This window comes from Anarhichas minor, unplaced genomic scaffold (assembly GCF_050575085.1).
Source record: "Anarhichas minor isolate MPS153535 unplaced genomic scaffold, ASM5057508v1 ptg000049l, whole genome shotgun sequence".
NCBI classification, from domain to species: Eukaryota; Metazoa; Chordata; class Actinopteri; order Perciformes; family Anarhichadidae; genus Anarhichas; species Anarhichas minor.
Genome location: NW_027466495.1, coordinates 1,094,329 through 1,109,432, shown reverse-complemented (window position 1 = coordinate 1,109,432; position 15,104 = coordinate 1,094,329). Strand labels below are relative to the sequence as shown.

The following is a 15,104-nucleotide window of genomic DNA, read 5'->3' as shown; positions in this document are numbered from 1 at the left end:
CAAGTAGGTGTGTCTTGAGACAGAGTAGCCCGACTACGACCATGGTAGAAGAGGTATGCAAGAACCACTTCACAGGTGCATAATGGTCCGAGACGATGAAGAATACTTCTTAATACGCTCGTCAATTGGGCGCCATGGTTTGGGGGCACGACGTCAGTCAATATCAAACACAAACTATACAAGTTCATACTTAGTCTATCTGTGGTGATTTTAAAAGATCAGAACCATTGGTTTCTTCTTCCAAAGCTTTACACATTCATGTTTGGTCATCAGCCTTCAGTGGAAGCAAACGCTAGACCAAGGATTATTTGCTGCAGAGTGTCCTGGTGGTCTAAAGCACCTACCGCAACCCTGTGGATCGACTTCACTGCAGGGACATTTGTTGCATGTCACCTTCTCTCTCTCTCCTACGTCTCCCGCTGTTCTCCACTATCAACCATTTCATGAAGTAAGGACGACATAAAAAATAAATCTTTAACACAAAAAAACCAAAGCATTCACTGTGTTTGAACTCATATTCACATTTTTGCGTACATCTTGTCCAACAGCTTAAAAGTACATCTTGAACAGACAGCGGGCATCCTCCATACGGAGTGTGAATGATCCTTAACTGGAGCAACTCATTACTACACAACTCACTTATGACCGGGGTGATGAGACATTGCACGCACCTAACTTCAGGTAGTACGCCACCCAAAAAGAGAAGCTGCACTCCACCTTTTGTCTCCATTATGATTGCTGGTGGTTTATACATTATGGTACGTGTCCTGTGCCAAAAACATCCTTTATTATAATTTTACGCATTTTGTTTCAATTACTTCACAATTTATTTGTTTTTTAAAAAAATGTTTTTCTTTGTATTTGTTCTATTATGTTCCACACTCATTTATTCATGCCATTAATGATTTTGTCAGGAGAAGTTAAACTTAGGCCTTACGCCTCTGACGAACAAGTGGAAGACTGCACATGCATTTAAGTCCCGACAAACTTTCCCCTAGATTTCATGGGAGAGCATTTACCTAACTAACCTAAATGAAAGTGTTCACAACAGAGTAGCTGACCGCCATCTCACTAATGTTTCCGGTAGTAAGTGAAAGTGGAAAGTGAAAGTAAATCTCTGGATAAGGACGCAACGTGTTAGGAGCGCGTTTCCCACCCCATTATTCTACCTTCACGACGAAATTACACTAAAAAGACTAAACGGACTTCAAATCCTCTCAATTTGTATTCGTTCTTCATTTTCTAAGGACTATATTCTACCAGGAGCAGCGTGAGGGATATTTCTCCCCGGAGTTACAACAGCACAATGGGTAGGCCACGAGTTGGACGGGTTATCAACCGCAACATATTCCTCTGCTTTTATTCAGTTGCTGTTATTAAATCTGTATTGATTTAAGCCCGATTGTGTATTGTGGAGAGGTGTGGATACCTTTCGAATTCCTGATATTACGGTTGTTTTCATGCAGATATCCTGTCATAATTTGTATTCATCCTATTTTATAGGTGCACTGATGATGCATATGTGCCTTGTGGCTGCTCTTGGTGCACCATTGTGTGGCGCTGCCCCCGGTAAGTCACATGTCTCTGCGCTACTCTGTCTATTTATGTTATTTTCCTTATCCTTGTATTCTACAATGCATGCCTCCATTGTTACCTTTGTATGTATCTGATCACTGTTTATTCCAATTCATTCACGTTTTAGTGTCACATTTTGTGCTAAACCTTTAAACTGCTTTTATATTTCATTTAAACCCCATCAAGTCTTTTTTTTTTGCAATTAGGAGCTATATGTACTCATAACACGATTTATAGTCAAGTATAAACATGCTGCATTAAACACTATAAAAGTAATTTATAGGTGGGACATAAGGGAGGCAATAATGCATTTACATGGCACCTATCTTAAATATTAACAAAACCCAGAGTGACTTACAGTAACTAACATTTAAGTTTCAGGTAGCCTTGAGGTTTTAATCAGGACCCCTGTCAGAGTGCAACGCGGCCAAACAACCACATTACCATGCTGGCTCAATCCACCACAAAGTGCAGATGGTTTGGAGGTATCTTGGTATCGTCGTTACTACGACTCCCCGGTCATGTATTACCGGGCAAAGAAGTTTGAGAATGCATCCCAGGAAGCTTCGTATGTGGGCCGAGTCTCGTTTGGCTTGAAGGATGCAGCGTCTGTTGGGCTGACGGCAGGTGATGTGAGCCTGAAGCTAGAAAAAGCCACAGTTGAGGATGCAGGAGATTACACTTGTTACGTCAGCAGTGAACAAGGTTATGACAGTGAAAGTGTTAGTCTCATTGTGACAGGTGAGTACATTCAAAACCAAGGTTTTTTTTAAATTTTACAATCTTCCTTTCATCTTAACAATAAATGTTTTTCTATCGTCCTCCTCCTTCCTAGAAATGGGAACTGCCCCGCTCCTGTCAGCAGTGTGGAAAGAAGGTAACACGGTGAACATGAGCTGTGAGTCTGAAGGCTGGTATCCAGAGCCTAATCTGAGATGGTCGGATCAAAAGCAGGTTCTTAAACCAAAAAGTCTGAAGTACAGCAAAGACTCGTCTGGTCTTCATTCAGTCCACAGTTGGCTTCTTGTCTCCAGCTCCACTGAGGTTTCTTGCTCAGTAGGCATCTCTGATGAGCAGCCAAAAGAGGCAAGAGTGCGCATGGAAAACTCGCCCCAAACTGGTAAATAGGGAAACAATTATTTGCATGTGTGCAACAATAAAAACAAATGTTTCTTCGCTCAGGTACAATACATAAAAACATATTTCTTGCTTTTCATTTAGAATCGGGATCCTCAGCAGCTGGATGGGTGCTTTTTGCTTTGCTCCTCACAGCCATGTTAGTGTTACTTGGAGTGCTGTACTTCAAACGGAGAGGTAATTGTTTGACTTTCTGGAGACATGTTTGTGATGTAATAAATATATATATTTTATAAGAAATCCTGAAAATGTTCCACGTTTCAGGGGAAAAAGCCAAATCAAATAACGACCAAATCAAATCAAATAACGAACCAGCCGAAGGTAAGAACAACCAGAGTCACTCTCTTCACAACATTTCAGAGAAAGTTCATGATATGAGTATTATATGGCTACACCTGCAAATTAGTATTCGATCTTAGGCTTAGCACTTCTTTAAACGAGTTGTGAGAGACACATTTTAAAAAGCACCTTCGAGTCAAGCTCCAAAAACATTGGATACATTTTCCAAAATGCTGAGTAGTACATTGCATGAAAACAAAATTGAACTTCATGTGTAAAATGGGGGGGCTATAAAATAAAGGAACCTAAAGGGTTAACTTTGTTTTTGTATTTTCTTCCCTAGAGAATCTTACCCTTTTACCAAAAGGTAAGAAGTAACATGGTCACTATTCAAGTCAAAGCAAAGCACTGACACAAAAGTTGCATCCTGTAATGATTATTGTACCTTTACAGAATCAGACGTGATCCAGCTATCAGCAGCTAACAAGTGCTATGGTAACCACTTCATTTATTTTAATCAACAATTATGTGCATAGTGTGCCAAGTGTTTCTCTAATCCGACCTTTTCTGATTGGTTTGTTTAATGTTTTCAATTTTCAGTAAATGTCACACTTGAGAAGACGGAAAATCAGTATATCTTAATCAGGGGTAGTAGACTGAGAGACGCCCAGTGTGACTTTCCCGATGGACAAAAGGTTACCTGTATCACAGCTATCAAAGGAACACCTGGCTTCTCTTCTGGACAACACTACTGGGAGGTTTCTTTGGAGACAGCATATCCTACTGTAGATCTCAAAAAGTCCTGGTGGGTAGGAGTTACAAGTGCAACTGTCATTTCTGAGAAGTTAGATGTTTCGCCAACTACATCTAATGGTTTCTGGTTCCTGTCCTCTAACCCTGACAAAACTGGTAGCTTTCAGTTTAGCACAGAGCCAAACGTTTTACTGCCCGTCTACTCCAGACCCCAGACGGTCGGTGTGTTTCTGAATTACGACAGCGGAGAGCTTTCCTTTTATGATGTGGAAGAGAAGCGTCTCATTGGCAGTTTAACAGCTACCTTCACAGGGGTCATTTTTCCATTTTTCAATCCTGGTAAAGGAGACAAATCAGTGATGGAGATATTACAGAGGGAAGAACCGGGCCAGTCTAGTGACATGGGGAACTCTGTAGAATCAACGGCACAAGAGACTGAATCTTAATATCAACTGTTGTAAGGAAGCAGGTGAAATCTGATAGGATCTGTGTTTGTGTTTTAGCACTGTATTTGGATCATGTGTTATGGGGGAAAAGAGGATACAAAAAAATGAATGGAACCAAGTTTACTTCTTGTTTTGCGTACTTTATGTACTTACTGTAGTTCAGGGAAAACTGTTGAGTGACTGAAGTGGGTGACCACCCAAGATTTGTATTAAACAAGTCATGTTACAGCTGAAATTTCTTATTGTATACGGTCATATTAGCTCAAACTCCGGACCAATTGCAGACAGAATAATAACAGAAAGGTCTGTCAGTAAAGGATTGATACCACTCTCCAGATATCAATCTTCTCATCTAACTCTCCGCAAGAAAACCGAACTGATTGAGCAGCATTTCATTTTCTATATTTTTTATGTTCACTGTCTGTTAAGTGATTTAAAAAAAACTTATGCTATTGTGCATTTATACACTATTAGTAAATATACACTGACATTTAATCTAATTTCATTTATACACAAATTACAATCATTTATGAAGTTATTATTGCTTGTGCTGTGTGACTATTCTTTTATTGAATTTAAGTACACTTTATGACTTAGTTATTTACGTGATTCACAACTATATATTCTCTTGCCTTTCGGGGGATTTTGGTCTTGTAACCATTCAGTAAACACACACAACAAACAGAAATATTGCAGAGGTGAGTCTACAAGCCAGACTCAAAAACGGGGGTGGACAGAGAAGGAAGGATCTAATAAGGTAGCATTGACCGTGGTGAGCCTGGCCGCAAACTGACATACAAAAGCTAACAATAACCCAACCCTGGCACTTACCACTAAATGGAGTTTAACATACTTTTTATTCTGTAATAGTTGATGTTAAAATGTATAATTCTTTTAGAATGTGTGTGTGTGTACTCTTTGTGACTCAGCTTTTTGAATAAAATTCAATCAATCTGTGATCTTGTATTTATCTGTTATTTCTATTTCCTTTGTTTCGCTCTACATCCACAATGTACAACTCACTTTACAATCCAGTTTAAGAAAACACAGCAAAATGTCATACACTTTAATAAGTACAGGTAGTATTTACAGTATATACACCATAACACAATACTATGCCATCACTACTGTATATTTTTTTCATAGATTAAGAAGTATTTACATTATGGATAAGACCATAAATTGATTCTGAAATTATTCTGACACACAATAAATTCAAGTAGGTGTGCCTTGAGACAGAGTAGCCCGACTACGACCATGGTAGAAGAGGTATGCAAGAACCACTTCACAGGTGCATAATGGTCCGAGACGATGAAGAATACTTCTTAATACGCTCGTCAATTGGGCGCCATGGTTTGGGGGCACGACGTCAGTCAATATCAAACACAAACTATACAAGTTCATACTTAGTCTATCTGTGGTGATTTTAAAAGATCAGAACCATTGGTTTCTTCTTCCAAAGCTTTACACATTCATGTTTGGTCATCAGCCTTCAGTGGAAGCAAACGCTAGACCAAGGATTATTTGCTGCAGAGTGTCCTGGTGGTCTAAAGCACCTACCGCAACCCTGTGGATCGACTTCACTGCAGGGACATTTGTTGCATGTCACCTTCTCTCTCTCTCTCCTACGTCTCCCGCTGTTCTCCACTATCAACCATTTCATGAAGTAAGGACGACATAAAAAATAAATCTTTAACACAAAAAAACCAAAGCATTCACTGTGTTTGAACTCATATTCACATTTTTGCGTACATCTTGTCCAACAGCTTAAAAGTACATCTTGAACAGACAGCGGGCATCCTCCATACGGAGTATGAATGATCCTTAACTGGAGCGACTCATTACTACACAACTCACTTATGACCGGGGTGATGAGACATTGCATGCACCTAACTTCAGGTACGCCACCCAAAAAGAGAAGCTGCACTCCACCTTTTGTCTCCATTATGATTGCTGGTGGTTTATACATTATGGTACGTGTCCTGTGCCGTGTCTTTGTTTTGACCTAGCAGACCAAGGCGGCGCTTTCCCTCCTCCCCTGCTTCTTCAGCAGCTGAATGCGGTTGTGAACATAAAACTTGATCGACCTCCAGTCTCGCTGGTTGCTCACCAGCAGAGGGCAGAGTTCGAGGCAGCGCTCACAGTCCGCCTTCGCGGGGACTCGCAGCTCCATCAGGTTCCTCTTTAGGTGAGTCTCCACTGCTACGCGCTCAGCCTCTGACCACGGGCGCTTAAGTACACCACGCTTCCCTGTGAGATAGAGGACAATGCATAGGATCAGGTTAATAAGGAAGTGACTGAAGTTCGGGAGGTCCCAGACCGATATTGGCAGATGGTTACCTGATTTGGGTGGAATGCATCTTCTCTTATGAACATTGGCTATTGAGGGGCTGACTGGAGCGGGAATGGGTGCCCTCTTCTTCCGTGGCGGTCGCCCTGGTCCTTTCTTCTTCACCATCACCTCAGCTTTCTCCTTTACTTCCTCTTTCTCTTCCTCTGCCTCGGACTCTTCTGAGAAGGAGTCAGCTGAGTTGCCAGACAATACTGTGGGACAGAGATGAAATGGAGGGTAGTTAACTCAAATCAAATGACTAACATACAGCTTAATATTTTAAGAAAGGGGATCAACTGCGGTGCTGTAACTTGTTCAAAATGTTTGTTAATGAAGTGGTGGATACTAGTAAAATCTACCTCTTAACCCAACAGAACCTCTGGCAGATTCTTTGTATCATCCTACATTTTTTTCGTAAATCTATTCTTAAGAAAGGTCCTAAAAATGATCATCAGATTCACGCGTTCTTAAAACGCAAAATTGTACGTATCGCAATGATGAATGTCATTGCATTTGTAAATTGAAGGAATGCGTGAGTTAAACCTATTCAGCCCTGCAAACCCCCATAAAAGGGCGTGAGACTGCAGGGCCGTGTGCACACGAAAGTTTGACGAAGGTTGAGCGCCGGACTAAAAAAAGAATAATTAAAAGAAACATCAATAGATCTGAAGTGGTGCTTCTGCACGCCGTGAACGCCAAACTAGCCGTCATACTTTGTAGCGTCAGACGTGGATATAAAAAAGATGCATTGGACCTATTACTTCTTCAGTGTGGAAGTGTTAGTGTGATGTATATCATATCTGTTCCACGTTTATATATTTATATTTTAAAAAGCTGACATTCATCGCAGAGTCCATCAATAGTTCCACAATAGAAATAATCTGTTAAAATGAACACCGAGTGTTATGTTGACACTTTGCATTATTATTACTACATCATTATTCACGGTGGGAGTTCATCCTTTAAAAAAAAGGTTCTTGGCAGCAGAACCTGCATTAAATTAAACATCGCATGCCTGAAATACCTGCTGATGGGCCCCAAGTCAGTTCAGCGTTTTACCTGAAGACAGATAATACATGATGTAACTCTTTACCATCCAACTCGAGGCAGATGTGCTGCAGGCTCATCCCTCGGAAAAGCACGCCCTCCTTCTCTCCATAAAGCACAACACGACCCACACGACCCATCAGTGCTGGATCCCGTATGATAGTGGAGCAGTTCTGGGTCACATGGTACTCTCGTTCAAGGAATTCCTCCAGCTGTTTGGTGGCTCCATGCTGGCCCTCGCCTTCATCTAATAGTAGCAGTTGAGTAAGTATCGCTACCTGCCGCCGTACACGCGTCGCTGTCAGTGCGCCGGGGTTTTTAGCCCCGCTGGATCGTGCCAGGTTTCTCAGAAGGTCCGTGCCCCGGAGCGGTGTGGCAGGTGAGTGGTAGGGCCGAGAGAAGACATATGGGCTCTCTGGGTCTACGCCCACATTGGGGCTGGTTTGAAGGAGCAGGTCCAGGCAGGACTCACAGTGTGGCGGGAGAATAAGTGGCTGGATGCGACCACGCTTGCCCAAAACGCTAGCCCGCGGAAGGGTACAGAGGACATGGCGTTCGAAGGGGGACAGGAGGGCTTCCATGCCAGAGGAGGAGCTGTTGCTGGAGTTGTTGCTGGAGCTGGCCGGGGGAGTGATACGGTTGTGGTAGTCCTGGACAGTGAGTTTGGCCACCTCACATTCCCTGTGGCGGTTGTAGAGGATGAGCAGGGACAGGCTGGAATGGCAGAGCAGGCGCCAGGACTCCGCCGAGTGAGGAGAACGGGTGAGAGAAAGGAAAGAGGAGTGCTGCTGGTGGCGGAGGTAGAGGACCAAACAGGAGAGGGAAGAGAGCAGTGGAGACATGTGATGTCTCTGTATGCTGGAAAAGACAGAGGGGAAAAAAACATGTTTAAAAAGCAGTTGAAACCACAAAACACAACCCAAAAACCCTGAAAAATAAATATCTAATTGGTAATAATAATCCAACGATACCTTACAATCTCTCCATTCTTCTCCTCTGGTGCGTCTTCTTCTCCTTCTCCACTCAGCTCCAGATCTTCGTTTGGATCTATGTCTGGTTCTGGAGTAGGAGGTGGAACCAGCTCCTCTTGACTTCTCGAGCTCTCCACCTCCACCTTTTGCTGCTCTTCATACTTTTCTCTCTTCATCCTCCGACCCCTTCTGGGAGTAGACGGGAGAGGTGGTGATGGACTCTTAACTGGTGACACCAGCGGGGGCGCGTGACGTTTTGAGGTGGGCAGTGGTAAGCTGGGCGCCTTCTTGGTGGCCACAGGCTGAGTAGAGGAAGGCGGCGAAAGCGACAGGGAGAAGGAGACGCCGCCCGTGCTCGAGCGTGTAGCTGGCGATTCCCTCTCCCTGGAGAAGAGGGGAGGGGGAGCGGGAGCGGGATTGGGGGCCGAGGGCTGAGGGACAGCAAAGGAATGGCTGTGAGTGGCGGAGGACGATGAGGGGTGAGGGTGTGAGGCGCTACCATTTGAAGAGCTGTGCAGTTGTGCCAGCTCCATGGCTGTTCTAACGTCGGGCTGGTTGGCGTGGTGCTTCTCCAGGTGGCGTGCCAGAGAGCGATAGTGGCGGCCGCAGTATGCGCAGTGCTGCCGCCGGCTCACTGTGGCACCCGGGGAGCTTCCAATGTTTATGTTAATATTGTTGTTGATGTTGGTGGTCGGGGGTGCCAGGGCGCTGACCGGGGGCTGGGACTGGGATCTGGCAGGGGTTGCGACAGGTGCTGGGTGGGAAAAGGATGAGCAGGGGTGCCCAGGGCCTCTGGAGGAGGTGGGCGCGCTTTTCTTCTCCGACTCGACCGTTGCGGGCAGCTTGCGCTTCTTGCGTCGACGAAGCATTCGGCCCCTTATTTCCTCAATTTCCTCTTCTTCGTCATCGTCGTCATCATCATCATCTTCCTCCTCTTCGTCCTCCTCACGGTCCGAGTCACTGGGCTCAGAGTGGGTGAGTGGGGAGGATGAGGGTGATAATGACCAGGAAGGGGTAAGGTAATCAGAAACAGAGAGGGACAGTGGGTGGGGGCCAGCCTCTTCCTCCTGGTTAGACACATTTTAAATGAAAACAAACCAAATTAGCTCAACATGTAGCTATTATCCACAGGATTTACAGTCTTTGATTAGGATTAGGGCTACAAGGTCCCCGGTTCATGTCTGGATAATGCATCTCTCTCTCTCCTTTTTTTCCTGTCATCTTTCAACTGTCGTTTAACTTTTTAAAAAGCCCAAATATATAGTTTCATGAGCAAACAGTGCATTTGCTCGGGACAATTTATGCATGTGATTTTTGGGTGCTTGGGTGTTTTTGGACAACAATTGTGCTTTATGGCACAGAGGGGATAAGCTTCATCAGACTCTGGCAATTTAGTCTTGTCATGGGATTTTTAGCAACGTGAAAAATATTGATCATCACCAGCTAGTATCTCACCATTGCGTTCTCTCCCCAGTCCGTCAGGCTGTAGTCCACTGTGATCTCCTCCCCTTTGGCGATGTCTCGGATTGCTATGACAACCAACCGCACCTGGGTCCCACAGTGGACTTCTCTGATCCGGCAGTTGGGTGGTGGATGGAAGAGGACAGGTCCACGAACACCACTCGCTCCCTCATCCCCCAGCTCTGGCACACTGGAAAACATAAAGTGACATTAGCAATATGGCTCCCCAACCTAGAAAAATATCTAAGCACAGTTACTATAGCGAGGGTCCTCCATACCAGAGCTGAGTGGGATCTGGCATGTAGTAGGGACTGCCAGGTGGAGGGAGGCGGTCTTCTGCACCCTCTGGGTACTGGCCATCACCTGGGACAGAGAGGACTCTTTAAATCCAGCACATCTTAACTGCTTTATCACAAACCACCAGCCTTATGTTTGAAAGATGAAAGGTACTGTACTACAATACACTGCTAATTACAACGTGGTACACTTGTTTATCATAAGCACCAGAGTGGATAAAAACACAAACAGCAGGTGGTTAAATGTGTGTGTGTGTGTGTGTGTGTGTGTGTGCGCTTATATATATATATACCAGGGCTGTAGCTGTGTTCTGACATGCTCTCCTCCTCCTCATCTTCTGTTACATACGCTCGGTCACACACCTTCACAGGTGTCCCCTTCCTTTTTCTCCCACACACTCGCCTGTAAAAAAAGAAATAGCAGCGCTTCCTCAAACATGATGATACATTCAGACATAGCAGTGCTCTAGACTTTCCTCTGGTAAATATTCGAAGGGAGGGCAGCTGAAATGAGCAGAGCATGCGATACCTGTTGCAAAGCAGTAATTGAATCTGTTCATGTAACATTTCTCTTAGGTGGGTGACTCATCCACAACAAGGCTACAAACTACTTAACGAGTGATGGTGGCAGCAGTGGTGTCAACAACGTCATTTTTGTTCTTCCACAAGCAATCGAAACAAAGACATTTGAAAAATGTAGATGTCTGCACATCCTACAAACATTGTAAGTACAGTAGAAGAAAAGTAGACCCTGAAAAACACATAAAAGACAAAAAAGGAGACACATCAACTACATTATCCTTTTAGAGTTGTATTAGGGTTTATCAATTTCATACATTATTGATCAGTATGTTGATTAATTTTACCATTAATCTATTCATCATATATCCTGTAAAATGTCAGAAAATAGTGTGGAAAATACCATCACAATTTCCAAGGGCTGAAAGAGACATTTTTAAATTGCCTGTATTGCCCAATCAACACATTAGAATCCCAAAATATGCTATTTACAATAATGCAAAAAGAGATAAGAAAAAAAGAAATGCTGAAAATAAAAATGTAATAGCTGGACGGCACATATATTTTTCCTTAATTACTGACTAAGTTACCAAAATAAAAAACAATAATTTTCCTGTCATCCAACTTCATTAATTATTTATATTTCAGCACTAATCAGATATGCCTTTTGTTCAAGTAAAGAATCCACACAGTTCATCACAAACCCATTTAAAATCCTTTTGCTGCCTGTCCACCATACTTAGGTTTACTCGACATAATTTAAGAATATGTTTTAGTACCACATCAATGCTAGTTTCCATTAGGTTTACCTGTAAATACAGGCGTTAATCAGTCCCTGATTTGATGTGATGATCGATGACCATGATTGAGGAACACAGATCTACTATAAAAAGACAGCTAGTGTGTAAACTGATTTCAGCTATCTTGGTTATCACAGATTTATTTTTATCTATATATTGAAATGGCCCCACCCCTTTATCAATCACGTCAGACTGTACACATGCATTAACAGAGACCTGATTAGCACAACATAGCGTCCCAAATGCACTGAACCTGGTGACAGTCAACTGTTTTTCAGGTGCATTTTAGCCATGGTCAGCAACTTTGTTTACTCAAAGCCAAGCAAGACACGAGTCATGATCTGCACCAGCTGAGCAGTCAAGCGGTGTTCAGAGCACAATAACACTGAAGCGACGAGGTGGTTTGATGGGTATTATGTTCCGGGATCTGCAGTCTACACAATCTGACATGACAGGGGTTATCGACAAGACGGCACACCACTGGCCAGTAAGATACATAGCGGACGATTCCTGCTGGGTGCATGCTAACATTAGTGCTAAACCACAGCTAGCCTGTTAGCTTCCAGCAGCTAACGTTGAGACTTAGGTCCCGTCAAAACATCAAAAATAAAAGGCTGGCGATTACATGCGAGCTGAGGCGGCCAGGGGAAGACGCACCCTCGCATGACATAACAGCTGCAACGAGAAAACAAAGAAAAATCACTTCCCCCGCTGCGTTTTCTCCATTATAACGCTGGACTCATGCACGCGAAAAAAGGGCTTCTGATGTTAACTAAACAAACGTGCACGGTCGCAGCGCGTGCGTCTCAAGCTCTTGCATTTTGCTCACAAAACCCCGGTGAAAACCACCGCGCGCGGGGACAAACCGGGGGCTTGCTGTGCTCACTCACCCCCTTGGCGGCGGCGGTTTGCTTCCATCCCCGTCGCTGTCGAGGGTCGGTGGCTCCCGGTAGTCAAAAGGCGACCGTACATTCTCCGCCATTAGGACTCCCTTCCCCTACCTCTCGCGCTCCGGTAGATTGCCCAACGCGCATGTGCACAACATCCTTTGGGGTTCTACTGGTAAAATGGGGTGCACCCACCTCTGAGGAAGATAAAGACCTTCAACCTCAACATTCAAATTGATTGAAGATATAGAATTGCGGATATTCAATACGGTATGTTAACTTAACTTCCGTGCTTTCACGTGGAAGTGCAGTCAAATCAATGCCTTGTAATTAATTAGACCTGTTACAGACTGAAGTGAAGCCGACATTGGCACATTGGTTGTGATCTGAACACTGTTTAACCAGCTTGTCACTAAATAGCTCTTCTTACTTTCACGAGAATTGCTTATAAACGTGATTTTAAAATGGCCTATTTCAGAAGTGCGCCACAATAAAATAATTCATCATAATTAATAGTATAAATCCTACTCAAGTAAAAGTACATAAGAATTATCAACAAAATGTACTTGAATTTACTACCAATACATATTCTGCAGAAAATTTCCCCCTGCAACTAATAAATTCTTATATATAACATTTATTATAGATTGTTAATACTAATTCATCAATGTGTGATATATCATTTAACTGTAGTAGCTGGTTTGGGTGGAGCTATTTTGACCTACCCTATACAGCTAGGTAGTACACAGCAGAAGGTTGTAAAAAATATTTGGAAAGTAGAGGCAAGGTGACAAAGAAGACGTGTTAAGAGTGGGTTTTAATCGTCAATGCACATCCAGTTAATCATCACAGAGATAAAAGAAAAGCATGGCAATAAGAAATCCACCATAACAACAAGCCTGGGAGTCCCAGCTCATTCACTCAGCGAGATTATGCCGCATCAGGCATTAAACACTACAGTAAAGTTGTTGTGTAACGGAGTGTTTGATACGTTTGGCTACAGAAAGTACAATCCTACCGTCAGGGATTAGTCTAATACAGTATGTCTTTAAGTATTTCTTTTTTTTTTACCTTCCAAAGAAGCATTTGACAGAAAATATTTGAGAACCACTGGTCTTATAGTTAAAACTTGTGAACAGTGTAGCAGCATATTCAAGTACAACATCAGGAGAGAACTTGGTGACCAGAGCAGCAAACATGACACTTGATGAACATCACAGATTGTTCAAAACCAAACTCAATACAAGCATTTCAATTTGATATGGAATTATCTAGACTAGATATGTTAATAAAATGGGACATGAAAAGCTAAGTGACCTATTATTGAAATAGCAAATGGCTACAGATTCAGCTGCACAGCTGTCAGTCACAGTTTATCAGTCGTGTATTTTTGGCTACATTCTAGCAGTTAGTAGATTTTCTAGTGTTAGGAACAGCAGCTAATGAGTCATCAAAAGTAAATCCAACTTAAATAAAATAAATAACACTGTATACAAAAAAAAATACATTTTTAGAGTGTCTAACTCGGCCACTTCACAAACCAAACCAAACTTTATACCCTTAAAAGTCTGCACTCACTTCTATGTCAAAGGAAAATAGCAACTGTGGCAAACTAGAGGTCAGTTTCGCACTTGCTGTGGAAATACCAACGTCTGGGAAAAGCGGTCTACAGGGCTTTGTTAAAAAGGAGCTTAGTTGTGATTTTAGTTAAGCAGTACAATTTTATAACCTCTAGTTTTCACAGAGTATATTCGACAGAGCTTAATATTCAATTCCGGAATACATAAAGGGGAAGCTGGCTGTTAGTGTTGAGTTAATTCATTCATAGATGTTGTTGGATTGAAACCAAGAAAAATCAGACGTCTTCTGTTCCTGCCCTCTCTGTGTGCAAGACATGGAGGGTCTGCGCAGCATGGTCAGCCCAGTGGACTAGCTCCAGCAGCACGCGATAGGTCCACATTTTGAGCCCGAAAACTCCCCCAGCGCCATCGGTTTCCTACACAGAAGAAAGCAAGTTCACATCCACTGCCTTTTATCATACCAAGATACCGTAAAAACGGATTAAAAAAAAAAAAAAAAAAAAAAAAAAAAAGGTGTTTAGTAGATTGGTAGGCTGAAGTAAAACACCGTTTACGTTTTTCACGCTTCAACTTTCAGAGTTCTAATCTAAACCTGCTCCAACAGATTTTTTAGTAACATTATCATTAATTTGTAGTTATGTGTATCTGACAAATGCAAGTCTGATATTAACTTTTAGCTGCTAAATTCTCCACTTTGTTTGCCAGCTAGTTGCTAACTTTCTCTGCCTGCTGTTTGGTGCTGAAAATAGTTAAGGTTGCAAATCAAAAACAATGAGCTGAAAGATGCTAAAATGATCAGCAGGGACCTGCGGGGTTGGGTGGTCATTCTTTTTGGATTCGTCACTTTGAGGGATACCTTTCAAATTAAACATTTAATCCATCGTTAATATAAAAATATTGATTGTTGCAGCTTTAAAACTCAATCTAAAGATTATCATGATATCTAAGAGATTAAGTCCAGGATTTAAAGCTTTGCTCCCAACATTAGTCATAATCACATAAGAGGTATCATTAATATAAT

General features: G+C 42.6%; 2 protein-coding genes across 3 annotated transcripts; one reads left to right on the top strand and one right to left on the bottom strand.

Annotated features, from left to right (window-relative positions):
* The first annotated feature begins 1,109 nt into the window (after positions 1–1,109).
* On the top strand, positions 1,110–4,309 carry LOC142971750 (butyrophilin subfamily 2 member A2-like). Of its 2 annotated transcripts, none has more exons than XM_076112405.1 (9): positions 1,110–1,310; positions 1,504–1,569; positions 1,957–2,316; positions 2,411–2,695; positions 2,797–2,889; positions 2,977–3,033; positions 3,335–3,358; positions 3,445–3,486; positions 3,592–4,309. In XM_076112405.1, exons 1-9 carry the CDS (start codon positions 1,307–1,309, stop codon positions 4,188–4,190), a joined length of 1,530 nt encoding a protein of 509 aa, XP_075968520.1. In that variant the 5' UTR covers positions 1,110–1,306; the 3' UTR covers positions 4,191–4,309. The 2 variants fall into 2 exon arrangements, with proteins under 2 accessions (XP_075968520.1, XP_075968519.1); XM_076112404.1 differs by having other exon boundaries at positions 1,951–2,316.
* A 933-nt stretch (positions 4,310–5,242) lies between these two features.
* On the bottom strand, positions 5,243–12,873 carry LOC142971746 (uncharacterized). Its single transcript, XM_076112395.1, has 8 exons — positions 12,507–12,873; positions 10,591–10,700; positions 10,280–10,364; positions 9,996–10,191; positions 8,541–9,607; positions 7,616–8,427; positions 6,531–6,734; positions 5,243–6,440 (listed from the first exon to the last, which is right to left on the bottom strand). Exons 1-8 carry the CDS (start codon positions 12,596–12,598, stop codon positions 6,196–6,198), a joined length of 2,811 nt encoding a protein of 936 aa, XP_075968510.1. The 5' UTR covers positions 12,599–12,873; the 3' UTR covers positions 5,243–6,195.
* Positions 12,874–15,104: the final 2,231 nt, after the last annotated feature.

What these genes read in the sequence shown, in the direction of transcription:
- LOC142971746 (XM_076112395.1), bottom strand. Translation starts at nt 12,598, where the DNA reads ATGGCGGAGAATGTACGGTCGCCTTTTGACTACCGGGAGCCACCGACC. An exon ending in AAACCGCCGCCGCCAAGGGG is followed by an intron (nt 10,701 to 12,506) that starts GTGAGTGAGCAC and finishes CTTTTTTTACAG; the next exon opens with GCGAGTGTGTGGGAGAAAAA. An exon ending in ACTGGGGAGAGAACGCAATG is followed by an intron (nt 9,608 to 9,995) that starts GTGAGATACTAG and finishes GTGTCTAACCAG; the next exon opens with GAGGAAGAGGCTGGCCCCCA.
- LOC142971750 (XM_076112404.1), top strand. An exon ending in ATTGTGTGGCGCTGCCCCCG is followed by an intron (nt 1,570 to 1,950) that starts GTAAGTCACATG and finishes CTAACATTTAAG; the next exon opens with TTTCAGGTAGCCTTGAGGTT. An exon ending in AAATAACGAACCAGCCGAAG is followed by an intron (nt 3,034 to 3,334) that starts GTAAGAACAACC and finishes TTTCTTCCCTAG; the next exon opens with AGAATCTTACCCTTTTACCA.